Source organism: Lepus europaeus, chromosome 20 (genome assembly GCF_033115175.1).
Source record: "Lepus europaeus isolate LE1 chromosome 20, mLepTim1.pri, whole genome shotgun sequence".
Lineage (NCBI taxonomy): Eukaryota > Metazoa > Chordata > Mammalia > Lagomorpha > Leporidae > Lepus > Lepus europaeus.
This window is the reverse complement of record NC_084846.1, coordinates 6,562,137-6,587,510: the sequence shown is the minus strand read 5'-3', so window position 1 is coordinate 6,587,510 and position 25,374 is coordinate 6,562,137. Positions and strand designations below refer to the sequence as shown.

At 68.3% G+C, this 25,374-nt stretch overlaps 2 protein-coding genes across 4 annotated transcripts in view; both read right to left on the bottom strand.

Annotated features, from left to right (window-relative positions):
* The window catches only part of ELL (elongation factor for RNA polymerase II), a 40,754-nt gene extending 30,890 nt beyond the window's left edge, over positions 1-9,864 (bottom strand). The window contains exon 1 of the mRNA XM_062178858.1: positions 9,722-9,864. Within this exon, the coding sequence (XP_062034842.1) occupies positions 9,722-9,856 (135 nt within the window). The 5' untranslated portion in view covers positions 9,857-9,864. The remainder of the gene's footprint in view (positions 1-9,721) is intronic.
* Positions 9,865-12,239: 2,375 nt separating this feature from the next.
* On the bottom strand, positions 12,240-25,300 carry FKBP8 (FKBP prolyl isomerase 8). 3 transcript variants are annotated; one of them, XM_062178964.1, is made up of 9 exons: positions 25,279-25,300; positions 19,517-19,824; positions 17,510-17,679; positions 16,656-16,744; positions 15,705-15,925; positions 14,559-14,731; positions 13,273-13,350; positions 12,976-13,107; positions 12,240-12,689 (listed from the first exon to the last, which is right to left on the bottom strand). In XM_062178964.1, the coding sequence occupies exons 2-9, from the start codon at positions 19,797-19,799 to the stop codon at positions 12,603-12,605; spliced, it is 1,233 nt and encodes a 410-aa protein (XP_062034948.1). In that variant the 5' UTR covers positions 19,800-19,824; positions 25,279-25,300; the 3' UTR covers positions 12,240-12,602. The 3 variants fall into 3 exon arrangements, with proteins under 3 accessions (XP_062034948.1, XP_062034947.1, XP_062034949.1); XM_062178963.1 differs by lacking the exon at positions 25,279-25,300 and adding an exon at positions 21,176-21,264; XM_062178965.1 differs by lacking the exon at positions 25,279-25,300 and adding an exon at positions 21,176-21,264 and having other exon boundaries at positions 15,705-15,922.
* Positions 25,301-25,374: the final 74 nt, after the last annotated feature.

Sequence of the window (25,374 nt, the reverse complement as noted above, 5' to 3'; positions counted from 1 at the left end):
CTCCCTTCACTTCAGCCTCCCTGGCCACCTGGACACTCGCGCCCCTGAACCAGGGACAGAGAGGCTGGGGTAGATGGGGGGCTGTGAGGCGGAGAGGAAGAGGAGCCCATGCAGGGGGGCGCCATCGACCTGGGGGCACCAGCTAATACGTAGTAGCCACACCTGTCCTGTTTTCTGCTTTTCTAGTTTTATTTTATTTATTTGAGACAATAACCAGGACTGGGCCAGGCCGAACCCAGAAGCCAGGAGCTCCATCTGGGTCTCACGCGGGTGGCGGGGGCCCAGCACGGGAGCCCTCACTGCCGCTCCTCGGGGCGCACATCAGCAGGAAGCTGGAAACGGGGGCGGAGCTGGGACTCGGAGCCGGGCGCCTTGACCGCCAGGCTCAGCGGCTGCCCACTCCGCCTCTCCGGGGCAGCTCAGGAGCCTCCGCCTCCCCAAATCCCAGCACACATCTGCTCCAGCTCCCCCCAACTTCCACGGGCTCAGGTCCTCCGTCGGCTCCCTGACGCCTGGACACTGTGCAGGAGGACTGCAAGGCAGGAGGGCTGAGGCTGCCTGGCGGGCGGCCAGGGCTTCGGCCCCGACACGCCATGGCGCCGCAGGCACTGACCTGGCCTCACGCCACGATGCCACCATGCTGCAGGGGTGACACGGAGGCCAGAGGGGGGCGCCCCCACCCTGCGTCCGGCCCTGGGCGGCACAAACGTGGGCTCTCGTGCAGGTGGGATGACACAGCCTGCCTCCCGGTACCAGCTGGGACACACAGAAGAGCTAGGCCCGGGCCCACTGGCATGGCCTCTGCCACAGGCAGCCTGCTGGGTCTACAGGCTGGCTTGGAACCGCCCCAGCCTGGCCAAGGAGCACACGGTCCTGCAGGCGCTGCCCCAGGCTGGCCCTGCCATCGGGACTCTCGCGTGACCTGCCCGTGACACCCTCAGGCCCTCCCGCCCCCAGGGCCCCGCTGCCCACACCCACAGCACGTGGCGCTCCTCAGGACCACCGAGCCTCAGACCCGCCCCAGGAGCCCTCCTGCCGGCCCGGGCCCCTGAAGGGCGGGCGCGGAGGCAGGTGGCAGGAGCCGCGGGAGCGCCCCAGCACGGCCCGGGAAGCTGCCTCCTCAGCACGGAGCCCCAGGCCTCTGTGGGGTGACAGGTTCCCACGGGATGGCCGAGCGCCTCCTCTCCCTAGCTCAGACACAAACAGGGACCCAGCCCGCAGGCCAGAACTGGATCAGGGGACGGGGACGTGGCCCTGCCCACGACACAGGCGAGCGGGAGGCAGGCCGCGGGCTCTGGCTGTCCCCTCCCTCCCGAGCCCCCGTGCGCGGAGCACGTCTCGCTGGAACAGCCTTCTGTGAGCATCCGACTCCAACAACAGAGGAAAGCGCCCGCTCTCCTGGCCGTGACCTGGCCACAACCTGGCCCTGTACGGGGCCCACACCCGGCCCGGGGCCGCTCAGGTGCACAGCCCCTCCTGCAAAGGGAAAGATGAGAGGAGGGGCCGGCGCTGTGGCGTAGTGGGTAAAGCCACCGCCTGCAGTGCCGGCATCCCATAGGGGCGCAGGTTCAAGTCCCGGCTGCTCCATTTCCAATCCAGCTCTCTGCTATGGCCTGGGAAAGCAGAAGACGTGGGAGACCTGGAAGAAGCTCCTGGCTCAGCCCTGCCATTGCAGCCATCTGGAGAGTGAATCAGCGGATGGAAACTCGATCTCTATCTCTCTCTCTCCATCTCTCCCTCTGTCTGTAATCCTGACTTGCAAATAAACAAAAATCAATCTTTAAAAAAGAGGCGCGCCGAAGCCCCAGGCGCAGGAGCTGGCGCCCTGCAGGGACAGGCAGGCGACGGTGACCGGAGGCGCTGCGCGGGCACCGGCCCTGGCTGGGGCACTCTCTCGGGCAGGTTCTGGTGCTGTCGTGGCCAGCACACACTCATCGGGACACATCCTCCACGTGACCACAGAGCTGACAGGACAAGGGGCTGTGGCCAGCGCCCAGCTGCAAAGGGCCCCTGCCCCGCCCGCCCAGAGTCCAGGCCCCACCCCCAGGAGGCGGGGGCTGCGTCCCACTGCAGCCAAGGCAGCCCCGCCCGCCCGTCCAGTGCCGGCTTCACTAGCATAGGTCACAGACAGGTCACAAATAAAAAGCCCAGTCCCACTGGAAGCCGGGCCACACTTGACACGCCCCTGACCAGGACTCCCGCGGCGGGGACGCTCTGAGGCCACGGGCGCCCACAGTGAGGGCCCTCGGGAGCCAGGCCAGCCATCGCGCTACCTGCTGGGGAAACGGGGGCCAGAACACAAGGACGCCCCAAGCGCTCAGGCCGGCCCGGGACAGCACTCGCGTGAACAGCCCAAGTCTCCGTGCCACCCCCGACCACTCAGGCTCCGTCCGCGGGGGACCAGACAGTCTCTGTCTCAATGCAGAAGCCACCACAGGGGACAGGGAAGCAAGCCGCTGGCTGTGTCCCAGTGAGGCCTCGTTTGCACACACAGGTTGGGAGACGCCGGTTGAAGAGCCTGCGTCCGTATCAAGTCCCAGCTCCGGGCGGATGGGCACCCTGGGAGGCAGCAGGTGCCTTAGGCCCCTGCCCCCCGGGTGTGAGGCCTGGACGGAGGCCCCACCCCCGGCTTTGGCCTCGACCCAGTCCCGACTGATGGCATCTGGGGGATGAACCGGCAGCCAGGAGCGGTCTCTCTGCCTGTCTCTCGACTTCTCTAAGTAAGTTTAGAAAAACACAGGCTGGTGACGTGGTGCAGTGGGTTAAGCCACCGCCTGTGACACCAGCACCCCCTATGGGCGCTGGTTCAAGCCCCAGCTGCTGCACTGGCAATTCTTGGGGAAGCGGCCGAGGCTGGCCCGAGTGCTGGGGCCCCGGCGCCCACATGGGCGACCCGGAAGAAGCTCCTGGCTCCTGGCTTCGGTCTGGCCCAGCCCCGGCTGTTGTGACCACTTGGGGAGTGAACCAGCGGGTGGAAGATTTCCCTCTCTCTAACTCTCCTGTCGAATAGGTAAAATAAATCTTAAAAGAGAGAGAGGCAGAGACGGGCAGAGGGCCAGACCCGGCCTTCAGCCGGCGGCTCGCCCTGCCTTCGACGCTGGAAGCGACGCCCCGGCGGCCCGCGCAGCAAGCACACTGCAACCTGGGTTTCCGGCAGGGATGCGGGGCAGGGCCTCCAGGCCTCAGCTCCATCAGGCGACAAAGGAGGCCCCGGTCGGCTCTAGCGCTGACCCCGCAGGGACAGAGCGCGCTGGGGGGACGCGGCCGGGGGGAGGCCGCAGCGGGGCCCGGGCTGCTCCCTCGGGAGTGCCTCCTCCAGACCTGAAGTCACTGCCCTACACGTGCCCGGGGAGGGGCCTACAGACGCCAGGGCAGGAAGCGGAGCTTCCCCAAAAGCCGCCTGAGGGCCACACGCAGGCCAGCCGGCCGGGGTCGGCGCGTCCCGGGTGAGCGCACGGGCCCTCCCTCCCGGCAGCCGCAGGAGCCCCAGAAAACCTCGCTGCTCCGCCTCCCTGCCATCTACACCTGCAGGGGCCTCAGGCCAAGGGCAGGAGCGGCGACACAGCCAGGAGGCCTCGCCGTGGGCAGCTGGCCTGGCCTGCAAGGCTCCGGGCTGCTTTCCATGGCGAACAAAGCCCACGTCCTCCCCCCGACCGGAGACACCAGCGCTGACCTCTGCGGCCACCAGGGCTCCTCGCCCGCCCACCCTGCCCCCTCCAGGGCCTTCGCTTGGTTGGCAGTGGGAGGCTCAGAAAGTGGCAGGGATGCCCCCCACGCCGTGGGACCGGGCCCCACCCCCACCCTGCCAGAAGTCGCCACGGTCACGGTCACCTCCACCCAGCCCACTTCCCGGCCACTGTGGGCCCAAGTGAGCACCCCTGCACCCCCTTCCTCTCATCAGGGCAGGTTCCCTGCTCTAGGCTGTGGCTCAGGTGTGGCCCGAAGCCAGCGCGTGCCCACCCAACGCCCGGGCGCCCCACACAGCTCAGGGCAGCTGGTCCGTGGTCAGGCCGGCGTGAGAGGCCTGCCGGGCCATCGCAGCCACAGAAGAGGCTCCAGGACCGCCTCCACGGTGAGGACGGCGGCCACCAAGCAGAGGGCAGTGCTGGGGGAGACGTGGAGACGCCAGCAGGGGGAGGGAACACACAGCCACGGCGACAGGTGGCCCAGGGAGTCCACGCTCGGCCGGCAACCCCACCGCCGGGCCCACGACTGAAAGCCAGGACTGAAAGAGACCCCTGCGTGCCGTGTCCACGGCGGCGCTGCTGACACGTCCAGGAGGCCAAAGTCACCCAGTGTCCAGGGACGGGAAAGACCCCACGACCCCTCGGGACACGGGAGCGACGCCAGCTGGGCCCTCGCCGGGGTCACCCGTCACTCAGGGTGGCAGGAGACGGAGGCTCGGCTGCCCTGCCTGGCTCACCGCGGTGGGCTCCACGCAGGAAGTCACTAAGGAAACTGGGAAGCCGCCACCGCCGCCTTTGCTAGCAGAGCCGCGGCCGAGGGCAGTTTGGGTCCCGTGGGGCTCTCCTTTCTGAGAAGGGAAGCCGAGCCCACGGCGACCGGCGCGGCCCAGGCTGACTGCGGAAGCCGCCGGAGCCGGGCCCTCGGCCCCCGCGAGTGGCTCTGCCACCCAGGGGGCAGCAGGTCGGGGCGGGGAGCAGGGGCACAGGGGAGGGCGCCCCCCAGAGAACAGCGAGAAGGACTGGCCTCGGCTCAGCTGCCCGCAGCTCCCCGGTGCTACAGGTGGCACACGGGCACGCTGGGGGACGACCCAGCCTTCCCCGCACCCACTCCCCAGGCCAGCCGGGGGCAACACCCACCGCCAGGCACTGACTCAGGCCACAGCCCGACCATCCAGAGCCGAACGCAGCTCCCCAGAATCTGCCACGGGGCGTGCCGGCCCCGGGAGCAAACGAAATCCAAGAACCAGGAGAAAGGCTGGGGGCTTCCTGGGCGACCGCATCGTGCAAACCCACCTTCCAACTGCACACACGACCACGCCGCTGCCGGGCAGACCCGGGCTCAGGCTGGCGCCCCGCGGCACACGGCTTGGCTGCAGCCCCCGACCACAGGGACCCTGTGCCTTGCTGGTGAACAGCGAGGCCTAACAATGAAGCTGACGCTTTTTTCTTTTTTAAAGATGCATTTATTTGGAAGGCAGAGTTATGGGAAGGTGGGGGGGGGGGAGACAGAGAGCTGTCCCCAGATGGCCATCTCAGCAGGGGCTGGGCCAGGCCAAAGCCAGCAGCCAGGAGCTCCGTCCAGGCCTCCCGCGTGGGTTGTGGGGGCCCCAGCACTGCGCCATCACCCGCTTCCCAGGTGCCTTAGCAGGGAGCTGGACAGGAAGCAATAGGAAGCTGTCGTCCCAGACGGCGGCCCAACCTGCTGTGCCGCACCGCCCGGCGCCGGAAGCGAGGCCTGGGGACGTGTCCGTGACACAGAGAAAAGGGGGGTCAGAAACACCCCGTTCCCGGGGCGCGGCACGGCGAGTGCAGCCGCCGCCCGTGTCCCCAGCATCCCATGCGAATGCTGGTTCCAGTCCTGGCTGCTCCCCTTCCGATCCAGCTCTCTGCCAACACGCCCAAGGAAGCAGCGGAAGATGGCCCAGGTGCTTGGGCCCCTGCACCCACGTGGGAGACTGGATGGAGCTCCTGGCTCCTGGCTTTGGCTTGGCCCAGCCCAGGCTGCTACAAGCCATCTGGGGAGTGAACCAGCGGACAGAAGATGTACTCCCCTCCCCTGTAATGGCCTTTCAAGTAAATAAATCCATCAAAAAAAAAAATAAGAGGCCCAGGCACAAGTGACCTCCACGGGGCCCACCCTGGGGCCAGCACCCAGCACCGCCCCAGCTCAGGCTCCTGCAGCCTCTGTCCATGGCCTCCTCCAGCCTCCCTGACCACTCCCCAGCCAGCACCACAGACCAGACCACATTCCTCTGGGCCTCCAAGGTCTCAATGGAACCCAATGCCAAGCAAGTGCAGCCTCGGGCCCATGCCAGCTCCGACCAGGGAACTGTGGGCACACAGGCGCTCGTCCCCAGGCTCAGGCACGGGCCCGGCACACACCGGAGACTGGAGACGCCGCCCGCCGAGGGCCCATGCTGCACACGAGCCACCCAGAAGCAACGCGCAAAACCCCCCACCGTGTGGGTGGCCAGGCGAGGTGCGACTGGGGAAGGGGCCGTCCCCTTGGCACGCCACAGGGCCTTTGCGCCGACCACACAGGGAACTTCAGAGGGGAACTGCCCCGAGTTCCGCGACTCCCACAAACATCAGCTGCACCCCAGGGGACCCGGGTGACTCAGCCGGGAGCCGCGTCCTGCTTGGCCAGGGCGGGACCCTATCCAGGAGGGTATAATTAGCCTCCAACTCCACGCACGCAGCCGCTCCGTGCGGGTCCCTGCGGCCCTCCCGGCCGGTGGCTGGTTTGTCATGGAGGCCTGTCACTCGGCGTGTGGGTCGGAGGGCGCGGGCCCACAGGCCCTGCATCCCCAGGCCCTGCTTCCCGCCCTGCGACTCAGACCCCGGAGGAATCCCAACTGCTGAAGTCAGAGGGCGACGTGGGGGAGGGGAGGCCCCGCACACAGGGACAGCAGAGGGCCACAGCCGGCCGCCCGGGCCAGCGCTCGCCTGTTTTTCAAGTCAGCTGGCCTTCCCTCGAGGTCTCCCTGGCGATGTCACAACCCATCCGGGTGTGATGTCAGAATGGCTGCCAGGGTGATGAACTCTGGCCCCGCCGATGAGTCAACAGAGGGGTGGGTTTTGGGACACCATCACGAAGTCGGGGTCACGCGGCCCAGGAAGAGGCTCCACCCCTGCACCCCCCCCCCGTCCACCCTGCCAAGATCAGCAGCTGGGACCCCAAGCCTGGGCCGGCTGGAACCCTGACCCCCAGCAGGCTCTCAGCCACTCCCAGCTGGGAGGCCCTGCGGTGACTCGGCCTCCTGGCCACCGCCCGTCCTCTCACCTGAGCCGTGGGCAGCGCTCCCGTGGCAAGGCGGGCGCTGAACCAAGTGACACGGGCAGCGGGAGGGGCGTGTGCCACGGACGTTGGGGCTCCTCCCCGCTCCCCGCTTGGACAAGGCTGCCGGCGGGAGCAGTCCCGCGGCCGCGTCCCTGTGGCTCAAGGCCCCTCCTAAAACACCCAATATCCTGCTCAGGCACTGGAGTGGAGGGGCCGCAGGAGGGCCTGCAGCCGTCCAGCTCCGAGACAGGCAGCCTCAGGGACCCAAAGAAGCGCCCTCTGAGGTGCCTGCGTCAGCCCGAACGGGGGCCACGGCTCCCTCGCACCCCTGCACGCCCCACCGTTCCCCCGCCCTGGGTCCCCGAGCCTGTGCGTGCCTGGGCCCCTCGGCTCCATGTCACCTCCCCGACCCCCGTCACTGCACGGCCCCGCCGGCTCCTTGCTCGTGCGTCCCGCCTCTAGGAGCGCCGCGGGTGCCCAGCCCAAACTGACCAGGCGCACCACGTCAGGCAGCACCCCGGCCCTACACAAACCGCGGGCGGGGAGCAGCCCTGCCCGGGCCTGCGGGGGCCCAGAGGCAAGCTAGGGTGCTGTGGACACGGGGGCGGGGGCTGAGAGGGGGCTGCGGAGCAGAGGGGCTCAGGAACCGGGGCCCTCCCCCACCCAGTTCCGAAGGGAAGGGCCCAGGGCCGGGAGGGGGTCGGCCCTAGCCCAAGGCCCATGCTCCAACCCCCCCAGGCCTCCGGACCTCTGCCCGGGCCCTCAGTTTTCCCGTCAGCCAGCTGGGCCCTCGCAGCCCCCCAAAGCTGAAGCAGCCCAGGCCGCCCCTTCTCCCCCAGAAGCCGCCTGTCAGAGCGAAAGCAGAGACCCCTGGGAGCCGCCGAGGAGCCCACTTAGGGGGTCCCCCGCGGAGCCCACTCGGGGGGTCCCACTCAGACAGCCAGCACTGCACGCGGTGCCGCACCTTGACCTGGCCGGCCGCCGGGTCCCCACGGTGCGGGGGGGGGGGGAACCACAGACTGGAGGCCCCTCTGGAGCGGGAAGGCCTCCCGGAGCCTCAGCGACCGTCCCACCCCTCACAACAAAACCCCTGGCATCGAGGCTCCCGGCGGACGGCGCGGGGAGAACCCATCACACCCACCGCCCCTCTGCGTACGGCCCGCCGGCTACCCAGGGGCGATAGCCTCGTCCAGCAGCTGGCCCCCAACGCCTCACCCGGGGGGAGCTCACGGGCAGCCAGGGGGCCGGGGCAAGCCGTCCTCCCCAGGGAAGGTCCGGTTTAGTCAGGGATGTAACCCACACCCTACATTAAAAATAGCAGTGCGAGGGCACGAGGCGGCGGCCAGGGCGATGGGAGCAGGAGAGGGCAGCACCGGGGCAGGGCGCATCCCCGCACCCCGGCGCTGGAGCCCCTCCAGGGGGCCGGGCGCCTCCTCCTCCCACCTGCAGGGGCGCCTGTGACAAGGTGACAATCTGCTGGTCCAAAAAAACATGACAGCCCCCCCTTCTACGAGAGGGAGCGCGGAGACGGGGGACAGCAGGGAACCCCCCCCCAAGAAGTGGGAAGACGCCGCGGAGGGGGGTGGGCACCAGGATGCACACGGAAGAGATTCCCAGCGTGGCTCCGGTGCTGACGGAGCCCCGCGCAGGAAGCCGGCCTCGCTCCTTCCTGGTTAGTCCCCCTCCTCCCTCCCCCGCCGCGGCCCGCCCCTTCCCCCCCCAGCCCCAGGATACACAAACACACACGCCAGGGAGCCCCGCCTCCCCGGGACGGGCTCCAGCCCCCCGACCCGGCCACCTTAGCACGCGCAACCCCCCACCTTCCCAGGGGAGGCGACAACCTGCTTTCCAAGCCGAACCCCCCAACACTGGGCACTGACCACTTCCGTCCCCGGGTGGCCGGAGGGGGCCGTGCCACCCCCGCCCCAGAGGGGCCCCAAACTCAGACCTGAAAGCAGGTGCAACACGGCGCACAGACAGCCCCCTGGCCCTGGCCCTGGCCCGGTGGGGGACGGAAGGGCCTCCGGGTGCGCCAGCCGGAGCCCACCAGCCCCTGGAAACTTCCAGCCGCAGCGGCCGGGTGCGGCAGCCCCGCTTCCCCCGGGGCCCACCTGCTACCGGCAGCCTCGTTACGAAAGCATCAGAGCTCTCGGCCCTCTCCCCCTCCCCAAATAAAGCCTTTTCCCGTCTCCAAAGGGGACCGGTGAGCCAGGCCGGGCAGGAAGCTGGGACGAGCTGTCAGTTCCTACCCAAGCGCCCCTCTCCCCAGACAGCCTCGCCCAGCCGCCCGCCTGGCCGGGACAGGTGCCCGGCCAGCAGCGCCCCGCCGACCTCCTCCTGGGCGGCAAGGGGCAGGCACGGCCCCCTCCCCACCACTGCCCTTCCCAGGGGCGCAGACACGGAGACCCCACCCCCACCGCCGGGCACCGACAGCGCTGCCCGCCCCACCTCCACCACCAGGTGCGCGACCCCGCTCCGGGCAGGTGCCGGGCGGGCCGGGAAAGGCGGCGGACGCCCCCGGCCCCGGAGCAGGGGTCCGTGCCGCCCCAGGAGGGGTCTGGCCGCCGCCGCCGCCGCCGCCTCCCGGTGCCGGGCGGGAACGCAAGCCCCCCACCGCGGGCCGGGCCCTCCCGGCGGCCCAGCGACCCCGCGAGCAGCCCCCCGCCGACCCCGCGCCCCCCCGGCCCGGGCGCCTCCGCTGCCGGCGCGTGAGGCCGGCCCGCAGCCCGGCGTCCCCGACGGCCGCGCCACTCACCTGGCTGGCGCGGTAGCTCTCGAAGGCCTTCAGGGCACTGTCGGTGAGCTTCACGTGGAACACGGACACCCTGCTGCCGTCGCTCACCCGCCCGCACGACAGCCCGTAGCTCCGAGCCTCCTTCAGCGCCGCCATCTTGCGACCATCGCTCCCCAGCCCCCGCCCGCCCGGCTCCAGCGCCGCCGCGCCGGCCACGCCCCGCCCCACCGCCCGCTGACGCGCTGCATTATTCATGAGAAGCGGCTGGCCACGCCCCTCCTGGACCCGCGGGGCCAACCGCCGGCGCCGCGCGCCCGGCCGACGCGCTGCATTATTCATGAGCTGCGGTGGTCACGCCCCCACGCGCTCCGCCCCCGACTCCTGCATATTCATAACAAGCCGCCCGCAGGTGGCCCCGCCTCTCGCGGGTGGGGGTGGGGCCCTAGAGGCGGCCACTTCCGTACAGGAACTCCGCCTCGACACGCGCACCCATCCGGGCCCCGCCCCCGCAGGTATTATTCATGACCCTGACTCAGCCCGGCGCGCCTAAGCCCCGCCCCCGGCCGCTGACGTGATGCATTATTTATGAGCGCTCCTCTGCCTTCCGTCTTTGGCTTCTGCTGGGAGCCGCAGCGAGGGCGTGGAGGGGGCGGGGCCGGCGTGAAACACGTGGTGGGGATGGAGCCCGCGGCAGTCCGGCTTGGTGGGCGTGGCTATGTAAACGAGGCGCGCGTTGGACGCTGGGTTGGGCCGATGGGGCTTCCTTCGCAGGTGGGCGGACGGGATTTCCCGGTCGGTACTTCGAGGGGGAATCTGTAAACTCTGCGGTAAGAGTAGGATTCTGCCGGGAGAAGATCGCGCACCCCTAGAGGCCCCCCGAGGCTGGCTCCGTTTTTCCAAACGTTCTCCTAAGCTTAATTTTGCACGCAAAATCGATCCATTTAACATGCACAGCTTAGTGGCATTCCCTTGGCCTTGCGCGGTCATCACCTCTATCAGGATCCGGAATATCTGCATCCCCAAAAACAGACCTCCCCCGAGACCCCGCCCCATCAGCAGCCACTCCCCGTTCCCTCCCTGGCCCCAGGATTGGCCTGTTCTGGAAATTTCCTAGCCCGGAGTCCCGCGTGGCATCCAGCTGCTGTTTGTAGGGTGCACCAACGCCCACAGCCCATGTCTGTTCCTCTTCCCGGCTCAGTGATGTCCCCTCCTATGGGCCTGGCCCGCTTCGTCCCACCCTGTGTTAGTGAGGCCTTTGGGTGGCTCCTGTGTTGGGGGCTGTGGAAGCCGACAAGGTCCTGCCGAGACGAACCTCTCGGCTTGGCCTCGGAGCGCTTCAGCTGGTTACAGTGCCGTGTGGCACAGCTCTGTCGGGTATGGGAGCCCTTGCTGGTCCAGCATCCTGCTACCATGCACCCTGAGAGGCAGTGCCTGGCTCCCCGCCCCGCCCCAACGAGACCAGGCAAGCTGGAAGGACCAGCTGATGCCGCCGCACTGTGCCCCAACATTCCCGGGCTCTGCCGCCCTGGCAGTCAGGCCATGACCTCAAGGTCCAAGCATTGCTCCAGTGCTGCCGGGCAGGCCAGAAGTTCAGAGAGCAGCCGACACCAGGGCGCCGCGGGTTAAGCCACACTGGCAACGGTTCGAGTCCCGGCTGCTCCATTTCCGACCCAGCTCCCTGCTGATATGCCTGGGAAAGCAGTAGAAGATGGCCCATGTGCCTGGGTCCCCTGCACCCATGGGGGGACCCAGCCTTGGGGTGGAGCAGCCCGAGAGCCCGGGCCGGGAGTGGCCGCTTCCTGCTGCATGGCTGTGGCAGGTGTTGTCCCCTCGTGGGCTGACCAGGAGCCGGCGCAGGCGAGACACTCAGGACGGGGCAGCGTGGGTAAGGACCTTCAGTGCTGGGCAGATGGAGGCCCCGACGCCGGCTCTGCCCACCCTGCTGTGTCTGGGGGGAGGAGGCAGGAGCAGGGAGCCCGGCCTGGGTGGGAGAAGCCCCCTGAGGCACAGGGGGTGGGGGGAGCCCAGCCGGATCAGGCAGTGGGGGCTCCTGGAGTCGACCCCAGCTGCTGCCCCCGACCCCTGTCCCACCGCATCTACCCTAAACTGGCCTTGTCTGACCGGGCCCCAGGGCCTTTGCACAGGCGGTACCATGGCACATAGGCTGCCTACAGACGCCTCCAGCCCCCAGACACAGGCACCCACAGCTCTCCCTGGGGACCCTGTGCCGGCAGCACGCCCACTAAAGCCGTGATCCCATGGAGTCCACGCCATGGCCTCCAGCCAGGGGCACTCGGAGGCCCCAGTCTCGGGTCGGGAAACAGGTGCCAGGGCTCAACGCGGGGGTGGGGGCGGGCGGGAGCTTCCAGGGCGCCCAGCCAGCTCCTGCCCTGCTGGCACCAGCTCCAGGCCTCAGTTCCCCACCCTGTGAAATGGGCCCGTCATGTCCTGAGAGATCCCGGCTTGGCTCCATCCTGGGAGCTGCACCCCCAGCCACATCCCAGCAGAGGTAGAAGACACAGGAGGCAGGCGAGTGCGGGGCGGGGGTGGGGTTTTATTTCACTGGTGCGGGGCGGGGCAGAGGGCAGCAGGCGGGGAGGGGTGTGTTGGGGGGGAGGGTGCCCCCAGGCCTGTGGAGAAGAGAGACTGAGGCCAGGGCCTGGGGGCAGGGGTGGGGCTGGGTCTGGAGGGATGAGGGCCCCTCCCTCCGGGCTGGACAAGGGGCCCGCTGACCTCACTTCCCCCCAGCGGGGCCTCAGTCTCTCCCGCTCGCCGGGCCGTGCGACCCCCGAATCCTTGCTGCCCCCAGCCCAGAGGAGAGCACGAGGCTGAGGAGGGCCGTGGACGGGAAGCCTGGGGGAGCGAGGGAGCGCAGGCTGGGGTCCTCGATGCGCGGGGAGGCTCAGTTCCTGGCGGCGATGACCACAGAGAGAGCCACGCCCCCCAGGGCAACGGCTGTCGCCCCAAACAGCCACTTCCATGGGATAGACTGTGGACGAGGAGGGGACAGACGGCTGGAGGGCGCTGCACGGGCCTCCCGGCAAACTCCTACTTACGCAACAAAGCCCCAACCTCCCTGGGAAGAGCCTCCATCCCCCCACACAGAGCCCAGAGACTTGAGTTCCATCTCTGGCACCAGCCGTGGCCACACAGGACCAGGGCTGCTCTGTGTCCCCAGCAGCACTGCCCATCGCCGAGGACACAGCTGTTCGTGGACGAAGAGAAACCCCCCGTGCCCAGTTCCTGCACCCCCACGCCCCGCGGCCCCGGCTCACCCAGGCGCCCTTGCCGGGACACTTGGCCGGCAGCCGGCTGGGGTTGCCCAGCATTTTGCGGTACAGCGCGGTCTCCGTGCTCCGCTGGGCCGCGTGTTTCTTCACCAGCTTCGAGAGCTCCGCGTGGATCGTCTGGGGGGCGAGGCAGGCGTGAGCGGGAGCCACAGCGCGAGGCGGCGGATTGGGGGTGGGTTGGGGGGTGGTGCCCTCGGCTCTGCCCTGCCTCCGCCCCACCCCCGCGGCCTGGGCGGGGCCCCCACGCGAGCACCTGCGGGAGCCACAGGGGCCAGCGCTCACCTTGTTGGAGGGCTCCAGCTTGAGTGCCGCCCGCAGGATGGGGATGGCCTCGCTGTACTCCCCTTGCTGAGCCAGCACCTGCGGGGGAGGAGGGGACAGCGCTGGACCCACGGACACAGCGGTGACCGCTCAAGGCCCTGGGCACCTGCACCTGCACCTGCGGGGGAGACCCGGAGGCAGCTCCCGGCTTCGCTCAGCCCAGCTCCGGCCACTTGGGGAGTGAACCGGCGGATGGAGGACCTCTTTCCCTCTAATTCTGACTTTCAAATAAATAAATAAATCTCTAAAAGCAGAAAAAACGGAGACCGTGGCCTCCCTCCCCCACGTCTCTGCAGCCTGCACACGACACGCCTCTGACCAACGCCAGCAGGGGCGGCTCCTGACCGGGCCAGGCCGTGTCTCTGCCTCAGTCTCCCCGGTTTACCACTCTGAGAGGCGCCAAAAACCCCACCTTCTCCCTAGGGTCCCGGCGCCGACCGACAGAGGCAAGGACCAAAGCAAACCAAGTCCAGCATGGTGGGAGGACGCTGCCCGGGGGCCCCACGCCCGAGACCCCGGCAGGCACGGGAACACGCAGCCTCGCCCGGAGCGGCCCCTCCGCCCCTCTACCCGTGCCCCCTCCCCCGCCGCTCCCACCAAGTGCACGAGAAAACCGAGTCTGTGGAGGCAGTGGGCGAGGCCGCCAGGGACACCCACGTCTGAGCTCAGGGGCCCGAGATGCAGGCCTGGCTCCTCGGCTTCCCGCCCAGCTTCCTGCTGAAGAACCTGGGAGGCAGCCGCGATGGCCCGAGTACGTGGACCCCTGACACCGGGGGGAGGGGGAGCCTGCTGGCCCGGCCCAGGCGGGCATCCGGGGAGCGAACCAGCAGATGGGCGCCGGCTGTTTGCACCTTCAGATAAAGACGTGGGCGCCAGTGCGCGCCCGGCCCGGGGGCAAGGCCGGAGACTAAGCAAGCGGCAGGACAGGCTGCTGCCCGGGCCCTCAGCTGGGCAGAGACAACGGCAGGTCACCTCTGGGCGCTGCCTGGCAAGTGGGGACACCAGGAACACAAACACGGGGCCAGGGCTGGGGCTGGCGGGGAGGGCCGCTCCAGGAGGCCACCGCAGAGCGCGCGAGGGTCCCTGGGCACGGACATCTCAGGCCACGCACATGGCTGGAGAGAGCCTGGATGAGCCGCCCTGCCCACTTTGCCCTGATGCCCCACCCACTTCCCCCAGGCCCTGCCCACCTTACCCAGGCCCCGCCCACCTTGCCCTGGGCCCACCCCTCTCCCGGCCCCGCCCACCTTGCCCTTGCGGAAGAGCGCCTTGATGTTGTCGGGCTGGTGCTCCAGCACCAGGCTGCAGGAGCGCAGCGCCGCGCGGTAGTGGTCCAGCTTCAGCTGCGAGGCCGCCAGGTTGTTCAGACACTTGACTTTCAGCTGCAGCAGCTGCTCCTCCTCCTCGAAGGTCATGTCCACTGCGGGCAGTGGCGCTCAGCGAGGCGGCCAGGCTGCGCCCGGCCCCGCCCCGGCCCACCACGGCCCGGCCCCGGGCCGCCGGGCCCACCCCAGCCCTGGACCTCCCAGCTCACCACGCGCCCCGCCCCCGGACCCGGACCGCCCAGCCCACCCCAAGCCCCACACCCCTGCCCCCAGCCCTGGACCTCCCAGCTCACCACGCGCCCCGCCCCCTGGACCCGGACCGCCCAGCCCACCCCAAGCCCCACACCCCTGCCCCCAGCCCTGGACCTCCCAGCTCACCACGCGCCCCTGGCCACCCTGCGCCCCGCCCCCGGGCCCGGCCCCGCCCTGGACCCCACAGATCCAGCCCTGGCCCGCCCAGCCCATCCCACCCTCCCACCCCCACCCCAGCCCTAGACCTCCTGGCCCCGGCCCACCCAGCGCACCCTGCGGCCGCGCCCCCAGCCCAGAGGACTGCCCAGCGCACCCCGTGGCCCCCTAGCCCACCCCATGCCCCCCGCCCCGGACCGCCCGGCCCACCCCAAGCCCCACCCCCCCCGCCCCCAGCCCTGGACCTCCTAGCTCACTACACGCCCCTGGCCACCCTGCGCCCCGCCCCGGACCACCCCACAGATCCAGCACTGGCCCTCCCAGCCCACCCCACCCTCCCACCCCCACCCCAGCCCCGGACCTCCTGGCCCCGGACCACCCAGCACACCCCGCGGCCGCGCCCCCAGCCCAGAGGACCGCCCAGCGCACCCCATGGCCCCGGCCCCCCAACCCACCCCACGGCCCAGGCCCTGGACTGCCCAGCCCACCCCGTGGCCCCACAGCACGGCTCCCAGCCTTGAGTCAGTGACACAGCTGTGGCTCTGGCCACACTCCGGAATATTCTAACACAGGTGGGCCAACGTGAGGGGACCTGGGGACTCATTTGGTCTTGCCCTGGCCCCGGGGTGGGGGGGCTGGCGGGATCCGTCCTGTGGTCACCTTTGGCGCTGGAGGTGATGGCCTTGATGGCCAGGTCGTACGAGTTGGCGGCCAGCACGAAGTCCGCCCGCTGGTAGTGGGCGTTGCCACACTCCCGCTTCCGGTTGGCCAGGGCCACGCGCTCCTGCCCCGTGAGCATCTCCAGGTCCGGCCCGTCCACTGCCGTCTTCAGCGTCACCTCCAGGCACAGGGCCGCGTGCGGAGGGATGTACGGGCTCCTGCTGGGGAAGTAGGAGCAGGCGGGGGTGACACTCAGACCCAGGGAGCCCCAGCCCCGGCCGGACCAGGCAGGGGTGGCACTCAGACCCGGGGAGCCCCAGCCCCGGCCGGACCAGGCAGGGGTGGCACTCAGACCTGGGGAGCCCCAGCCCTGGCCGGACCAGGCAGGGGTGGCACTCAGACCCGGGGAGCCCCAGCCCTGGCCGGAACAGGCAGGGGTGGCACTCAGACCCGGGGAGCCCCAGCCCCAGCCTGGACCAAGGTGAGGTCCTCATCCGCCCCGTCCTCGGTAACAGCCCGGAAGTCCCATCTGCCGGCCCCTGCTGCGTAACTTGTGCAGTGAGTGCCCTCTCTAGACCTCAGCTTGCTCTTCCGTAAAATGGGCGGACAGGCTGCTGGCTGCGACGCCTGTGTCTCCTATTAGAGACCCTGGGTTCCAGTCCTGGCTCCAGCTCCCTGCGCATGCGCACCCTGGGAGGCAGCAGGTGACGGCCCAGCTGCCTGGGTCCCCGCCACCCACGTGGGAAACCTGGATGGAGCTCCTGGCTCCTGGCTTTGAGGCTACTGGGAACACTTAGGGGAATGAACCAGCAGCTAGATGTCTGTCTCTCCTCCTCTCTCTGTCACTCAGCTTTGCAAATAAATAAATCAATTTTAAAAGAAAAGTAAATAATAAGGTAAGCGGCGGGCGCCAGCCTCCCTCCCCTCCGCCCGGGGCCTTTGGGCGCTCACCTGCCCTGCGGGCCGTAGCAGTACTTGGAGTCAGCAGTGACCATGGCCGTCTCACCCACGTCCATGAGCGGGACGCTGAGGTCCAGGGCCTGGGTGGGGGGAGCCAGTGAGAGTCAGGCTGCCCCAGGCCCCCCCCTCCACCCACCCATGCCACGCCCTCTGCCCCAAGCTCCGCCCACAGCCCACCCCCTCCACCCTACCCAGTGCTCTGCACCACCCTCTGCCCGCCCACACCACGCCCTCTGTCCCAGAGCTCCGCCAATGCCCCACCCCACCCTTCATCCACCCATGCCCAAACTCTGCCCACACCCTGCCCCACCCTCCGCCCACACCACGCCCTCTGTCCCGAGCTCCACCCCATGTCCCCCCACTCTCCACTTGCCCACACCACGCCCTCTGCACCGAGCTCCGCCCATGCCCTGCCCTCCACCCCACCTGGCCATCTGCCCCACCCACACCACGCCTCTGCCCTGAACTCAGCCTGCGCCCAGCCCCACCCTCCGCTCCGCCCCCATACCCTGCCCTCCCCCACCCCATCCGGCCCTCTGCGCCCCCCAGCTCCGCCATGCCACGCCCTCTGCCCCGCCCACGCCCCACCCTCCGCCAGCCCACACCACGCCCTCTGCCCCGAGCTCCGCCCACACCACGCCCTGTGCTCCAGCTCCGCCTATACCCTGCCCCACCCGGCCCTCTGCCCCCCCCAGCTCCGCCATGCCATGCCCTGTGCCCCGCCCACACCACGCCCTGTGCCCTCAGCACCGCCCTTCACCCCACCTGGCCCCCTGTACCAGTCTGCCCCGCCCACGCCCCACCCTCCGCCCGCCCACACCACGCCCTCTGCCCGCCCCGCCCACCTGGATCACGTCGCAGTCGCCCAGGGTGAACACCAGCTCGGGCTCCTCCTGCACGCGCGTGCCGTTCTCCAGCGACGTCTGCAGCTGCACCGTGACCACCTGGCCCTTGGAGGGCCGGCTCGAGCCGGGCGGCCCCGGGACCAGGGTCTTCTTCCTCAGCAGCCCGTTCCCTGGCGGCGGACGGAGGACACACGGCGTCACCCGGAGCCTGCGCTCCGTGGGACAGGGACCCCCACGGGCCCATCTCAGGAGAGGACGGCACGGGAGATGGGCGGTGACAGCTGGCAGGGGGGTGACACAGCGGGTGAAGCCACCACCCGCGACACCGCTGCTCGGCTTCTGACCCAGCCTCCAGCTACGGCGCCCAGGAAAGAGCAGGTGTCAGTCCCATTGCTTCAGCCTCTGCACCCGCATGGGAGACCCCGACGGAGCCCCTGGCTCCTGGCTTCGGATGGGCCCAGCTCCGGCCATGGTGGCCATCTGGGGAGTGAACCAGCAGATGGAAGACCTCTCTCTCTCTGCCTCTCTCTCACTGTCTGTAACTCTACCTCTCAAATAAATAAAATCTTAAAAAAAATAAATAAACACAAACAGAGCCGGAGGGCTTGGCAAAGGCAGTCCCTGGTCCCCCCTCAAAGGGAGCAGCCACCCCCACGCCACGGCGGGAACGGCCACGTGGCTCAGCGCCCATGGTCGCCCCACGCACACACTTAGACAGGGCAGGCCATAGAGGCAGGTGGACGGCGAGCCGCCTGGGCCGGGACCCACGGGGCCCTCCCGAGTGTCCACGAAGCCCCAGCGAGGCCGCCCGACAGAGCCTGTGGCCGCGCACACCCGCACACTTCCCTATGTTCTGGAATGTTCCAGCGCTCCGGGATACTTCACAAGCCTGAGTGGACCCCAGCCTACAGGTTAGGGACACCGAGGTTTCCACCCACATCCCAGAACCTTCTAGATTGCTGTGATGTTCCCCAACTTCCTACATGCCCCACGTCCAGAGTGGGAACCCTCACATCTGGAGGTTTTAGGGCACCAGGTGCTGACCTCGGGGAGCGGCCTGCACAAAGTAAACCAACAGTGCCAAGCTCGGGGGGGGGGCCAGGAGCTCAGCCAGGGGGCGCTGTGTGACCTCGGGCAAGCACCTCGGAGCCTCAGTCGCCCCATCTGTGAAATGGCGATGGGGTGGTAACAGACACAGGGCCAGCGGTATGCTGTGCCCGCACCCCCGTATCGGAGCGCCTGGTTCCAGCCCCAGCAGCCCTGCGTCCAGAGCCAGCCCCCTGCGCGTGTGCACCCTGGGAGGCGACAGTGATGGCTCAAGCCACGTGGGAGCCCCGGGATGGAGCTCCTGGCTCCCGGCTGCAGGAGACCGGCTCAGCCCCCCGCCTGCTGCTGGCATTGGAGAGTAAACCAGTGGACGGATGGCCTCTCTGTCTCATTCAAATAAATAATCTTTAAAAAAAACAAAGGCGCGCAGGCCAGACCCAGCCTCAGTACTCCCTGGGGTTATTTTTAGAGGTAGCGGGGATTTGGGCGCGTGGCGGTGTGGGCGGTGACATTTCTGCTCCTTGGTGCCATGGCTGGGGTGTCGGTGTCGGCCCACACCTGCGTGGGCACCGCACTGCTTGGTAGGGAGACACCCACGCCTTCCTCGGAATACTGATGAGAGCCCGGGATGGGGGGGGGCGGGCTCACCTGGTCCCTGCCTCCTCTAAGCCTTCAGAACGGTTCACAAAGACCGCGTGGAGCAGCCCCCCCCCCCCCCGGCTCAACTGCACCACCCGACCTTGGTGTCACCCGGGGGCTGGGCAGAGATGCAGTGGGGGCAGGGAGCTGCGGGCGCCCAGCCGCTGTGCGGCTCCGGGCAGGTGACTCAGCCTCCCTGGGCCTCTTGGCAGCTCTATGTGTGAGAGAGAGAGCGAGCGCGAGAGCGAGAGCCAGGAGTGGACTTCAGCAATTGTAACGTTGCTGTCACCAAGGTCAGCCCGAGACCCCGCCGCTCCTTACCCAAGATGTCCAGCCACTCCTCGGGGGCCGGGGCCGGGGCGGGCTCCGGCTCCATGGCAGCCAGGAACTCCCGGGCCAGGGCCCCCGGCTGCTCCTCGGCCTCGTCCGGCGGGGGCTGTGCCATGTCCTCAAGCGGCGGCAGCTCGCTCAGGTCTTCGTCCTCCTCCTCCTCCTCCTCTGCTTCGGCCTCCTCCACCCCATCCAGCACCTCAAAGTCCTCCAGCGGCGGGACCCCAGCTGGTGGTGGGGCCCTGGGCTCCGAGGGCTCGGCGCAGGATGCCATGGCGCTGGGGGCACGGGAACTGGCCCTGGGGACGGGGGCACAGACGGGCGGGAGGTAAGCCCCCCCGGAGTCTCCTCTGTCCCACCCCCCACACACACACCCAGGGCTGACCACTCGCAGGGGGACTCGGGAACTCCCGGGCCTCAGTCCTCTCATCCGTACAGTGGGTACAACAACCCCAGCTCCCGGAAGGGAATTCAAAACAACCCGCGCCTCACGCGCCAGGCATGAGGCTGAGAGTGTTAGCTATTATTCGAGCTAATGATTATTTAATTTTTATAACCATCTCAGCAAGTAGGAACCATGCCTCTCCACATACAACCCCCCCACCCATTCTGCAGGTTAGAAAAAAGACCCAGTGGGGCAAAGCTAGGGGTCCAAGGTCACACAGAGCAATCGCATAGACCCTGGGGGCTTTCCGGGACTGCTTGCCAAGGGCGGGTGCTGGTGGGGGCGGAGCACCCCCAGGCCTCAGGGAAGCCATCTTTAGGGCTCCCAGGCTATGTGGGGAATGGATTCCAGCCAGGGCCTGCCCACCTCCACCTGCCCCTTCTCCAAGGGGAGCCGGCTCCTCCGACAGACATGGGCACCCACCACCCACACCCCCGCCCCAGCCTTCTCCTTCCGCACCCTCAGCTAGTCCTGACCCCCAACTCCTATTTCGGGGACCCTGGCCCTAACCCACTTCCATCAGGCCCCCTTGGGCCCCCCACCAAGCAGCCTCCGAGGGAGAGACCCCCCACCCCACCCCACCCCGCCAGGCCCGGCCCTGGCTTGTTCCTAGTTTTTTCCCTGCCCAGGCCTGCTGGGAGCCCCTAGCCCTAGCGACCCCCAGGCTCCCTCGGGCCCCAAGCGCCGAGGAACCCGCAGTACCGCCTCCCTAACCTTCACCTGCCGGCCGCTTCCGGGGCTCGGGCCCCCCACAACCCCCTGCGAACGCACGAATGCCCCCCGCCCCCAGCACGGGCCAGCCCCCCCCCCCCCCACGGCCGCTCGGTCGCCCCGGCGCCCCCTGCCGCTGCCCTCCCGACCCCTCAGCACTCCCTGCCCCCGGGACGCCCCCAGCGCCCCACGCCCGTCTGACGCCACCAGTTCAGAGCCCCCCGACCCCCGCGAGCACCCCCGGCCCTGCACGCAGCGATCGGCAGCGCCCCCCGCGGGCTCTCCCTCGCTCCCTCGGGCCGCCAGCCCCGTCGCTCCCAGCAGGCCGAGCCCCCCTAAGGTACCCCCGACCCCCGCGCCCCGCGCTCGCCTCCCCCGCGGCCCCTCGCCCCGCCCATCGGCCGCGGCCCCCGCCGCGCCGAGCCCCGGAACCCGCCGAGGCCCGAGCGGTGGCCCCGGCCAGCGCGACCCCGCCGGCGCCCCGGGACACGTGCCTCCGGCTCCGGGACCCCCGCCTGGGGTCCTGCGCCCCCCTCCCCGCCCCCAGCCGCGGCCGCCGCGCCTCGGGAACCAGGTTCGGGCGCCGGGCCCCACCCCCGCTGTGCTCATTGGCCGCCGCCGCCGCCACTGCCGCGCGCATTGGCTTGCGCGCACGTCCGTCTCGGGCGCGGGCCCCGCCCCCTTCCTGCTTGGCTCCGCGGGGCGTTCTTAAAGGGGCCGACGCCTCCCGGCCGCTCGGGGCGGGGGCGGGGGGCCTCTGGGCTGGACTTCGACCGCGGGTCCGCGCCGCACCGCCCGGCGCCGCTCCCGGCTCGGGTCTGAGCTTTCGTCTACCGAATGGAGATAAACTACCCCGCCACGCTCGTACTCTCGGGGGGCTGCGGGGAGGGGCGTTAGGAAGCGCCGGCTGGGTCCGGGGAGACCACCCCGAGGCCCCAGCTCTGCGAGGCGCGGGGGGGGGGGTTTGGGGGCTATGCGCCCAAGGACACCGCGTTCCCCCCACCCCGCGGGGGTCTGTCTTCCCAGAGGGTTCCCTGGTGCGTGCAGAAGGCGCTTAATAACGGCTAGGTGGGCGGGCAGCTGAGCGCGCAGGGGCCCCAGAGAGGTCCCTGCTGCACGCACGCTCGGACAGAGGGCGAGGGGGCGCGCGCGGCCAGGGCCGGACGGAGTTTCTCCGTCTTGTTTTGAAGCCGGGGCACTGGCTCCTCCCTCGCAGGTTCACTTCCTCCTGGGCAGCCGCCCCCTTCCAGAAAGATCTGCGCGTTCCTTCGCTGAGAGGTGCGCTCCCACACCCCCAACCCCCACTTTGCTCTATCCTGGCGGGGAGTTTTGTTTTTTTTTTTTTCTTTTTTCCTGTTTTGCACCCAGCGCCTCCCCGATGGGTGACGGGGTTGCGAGGCAAAGCAGTGATTCAATAATTGAACGAATGAATGCAGTGAATGAATGAATGAGTCATTGGCTTTGGAGCTTGCTATCGCCGAGATTCACTCTGTAAGATCAGAGATCCCAGAGTGCTTCCTCCAGGGAGCCCTCCCTGACCACCCCCACGGCAAGACCAGGTCAACCAGTGGTTACAACATCTAGCCGCTTCGTTGAATTATTTGAAAGGCAGAGAGAGAGAGAGAGAGAGAGAGAGAGAGAGAGAGATCTTCCATCTGGGTCACTCCCCAAGTACTTACGAGAGAGAGAGAGAGAGAGAGAGAGAGAGAGAGAGAGAGAGAGGGATCTTCCATCTGGGTCACTCCCCAAGTACTTACAACAGCTAAGTCTGGCCCAAGCTGAAACCCAGAGGCCGGAGCTGCATCCGGGTCTCCCACGTGGGCGGCAGGGACTCAAGCACGTGAGCCCTCACTGCTGCCCATCAGCAGGGGGCTGGATCCGAAGGGGAGGAGCCAGGATTCGAACCCAGGACGCATGCTTCCCAAGAACGCCTGCCCCGGCTGATTCACCTCTGCCTTGCCCACCGCACACCTGCTGCGGGATCCCAGCTCCCCCCACTCCCGGAGCCCTGAGGCCTGTGCACCTGCCAGGCACGAGGTCCCGGGTACCCAGGGAAGTCGCTGCGGAAGGCAGACCGTCCAGAGCCAGCAGGGGGCCTTGAGCCGTCACCAGGGAAGGGGCATCACACAAACCCTAGGCCAGGGGCCAGCGCTGTGGCGTGGCTGGTAAAGCCGCCACCTGCAGCGACCGCATCCCATAGGGGCGCCGGTTTGAGTCCTGGCTGCTCCACTTCCGATCCAGCTCCCTGCTAACGTTCCTGGGAAAGCGGCAGCCAACAGCCCGAGTGCTTGGTGCCCTGCCACGAACAGGCAGACCCTGGTGGAACGCACCCTGGGCCTCACACAGGCTCCGAGGGTCAGGTCTCCCCAGGAGGGAACTGGCCACCGTCCTGTCCTCCCCTAATCTCTGAGCGTCTTGTTCCAGGGTGGACTCTGTGCACGCCGGTCTCTCCTTTGGCTTGTACTTGGTCACTTATTGAAAGAGAGACAGAGAGGGAGGGAGGGGGAGAGAGAGACAGAGAGGGAGGGAGGGGGAGAGAGAGACAGAGAGACAGAGAGAGACAGAGAGATGGCTTTCATCCACGGATTCAGCCCCAGACGCCCACAGTGGCTGGGGCTTAAACCAAGAGCTGGGCGCTCAGGTCTCCCGCGTGTGTTGGGGGGCCGGGGGGACCCAGTTGCCTTGAGTCACTGCCACCCCCTGGGGTCTGCGCAGGCAGGGCCGGGGCCAGGAACCAGAGCCAGGAGCTCCCAGGTGGGCGTGGGCATCGTGGGCACCTGCCTTTTACCTCCAGTATTTGGTCTATTTACAGTTGATGTAATTTTGGACACATTTGGATATCAGCCTGCACCGCTCTGTGTTCCTGTTTCTTAAGATTTAGTTATTTGAAAGGCAGAGTGAGAGAGAGACTGATCGATCTTCCAATCACTGGTTCACTTGACAGATGGCCAGAGCTGAGCCAGGCCAAAGCCAGGAGCCAGGAGCTTCTTCTGGGTCTCCCACGCAGGTGCAGGGGCCCAAGGACCAGGGCCATCTTCTGCTGCTTTCCCAGGCCACAGCAGAGAGCTGGATCAGAAGTGGCACAGCCGGGACCCGAACCCATGCCTACATGGGATGCTGGCACCACGTCGGCCTTCTTTAGGGACGAACGGGGGTGTCTAGTACGACTCCCGAGAGCTTCATGTATGGCCAGGGAAACCGAGGCACAGAGCAGCTTGTTCAAGGTCACGGCCATGGAGGGCAACGTGGGCCAGGTCCCCTCCCTGGCCAGGGTGGCCGGTGGCCGTGCCCACACGGGGACACGCGTGGAGCAAACGCAACCTAAAGAAGGGGCAGAGGAGGGGGCCTCTCCTGCTGGACCGGGCGGCCCTGTGCTTGCCACTTTCTCCCATAAACACACAGGACGCCAGGACATTTTGTCTCCAGTCCTCGGGGCCTCCAGGTCCCTCTGTCCCTACCCCTCTGGGGCTCCCAGAAACGTGTCCCGGCCTCTTGCAGGTCCCCCTGAGGAGGCAGCCTGCACACGGCCATGGATCGAGCAGCTTCCCCCAGCAGGGCCCCTCTCTCAGCTCTTGGCTCCGCTGGCTCACTGAGCCCCCCTCCCTCCGGTTCTCACAACGGTCAAGCCCACACTGTGTGGTTTCCCATCATCGTTTCCCACAAACCCTTAGCCCCAAGTCACGGCCACCGCCTGCGAAACTCCTACTCCAACCTCAAAACCCCAGCTAGATGCACCTGCCTCCCTGCAACCTTCCCTTGCTCCCAACACGAGCGCTCACAATGGCTCGGGTTCCTGCCCTCGGAGAGTTCTTCCTATTCTTTCAAAACACGGAAGCCCCGCGAGGCTGGGGGCATCTGCTTCGGACTCAGTCTCCCTTAGGCAGGACCTAAGTGGTCTCTGGGGTCCCAGACACGGGCCACACCTGGCGGGAGGCAAAGTCTTCCCCGGGGCTTTTCAGTAGAGGAGGCAGTAACAATGTAACCAAGACGCCGCTGGGAGCCTGGATCCCAGATCCGAGAGCCGGGGTCTGCGTCCCAGCTTCTCACCGATGCGCACGAGCCAGGAGCCCCATCCGGGTCTCCCACGCAGGTGCAGGGGCCCAAGCACCTGAGCCATCCTCCGCTGCTTTCCCAGGCCATAGCTGGGAGCTGGACCGGAAGTGGAGCGGCTGGGACTCGAACCGGCGCCCAAAGGGGATGCCGGCGCTGCAGGAGGCGTCTTTACCCGCTATGCCACGGCGCCGGCCCCCTCAAAATTCTAAAAATTATTTTAAAAAATCCTCGTTGGGGGGCCGCGCTGTGGCGCCCGCACCCCAGGCGGCAGCGCTGGCTTCAGTCTCTGCAGCTCGGGACCGGTCCAGCCCTGGGCTGAGGGCCTGGGGGCAGCAGGCCGGGCCCTGCACCTGCGCGGGAGACCCGGATGGAGCTCCTGGCTGCGGCCCGGCACAGTGTCCATCTGGGGAGTGGCCAGCGGATGGAAGACCGCTCTCTCTCTGCCTCTCAAGTACATAAAAAAAACTTAGAAAAGAGAAAAGGTTCTTCAACGCTACGATCATTCAAAGCGACAGGAGACTGCGGACATCAGCCCTGGACGTACCTTCCGACCTAACCCCTTCCGGCGGCTCAGCCGCGCGGACTGCGCAGGCGCACGAGAGCCCGTTTGATTGGACGTGGGCTGTGACGCAAGGCGAGC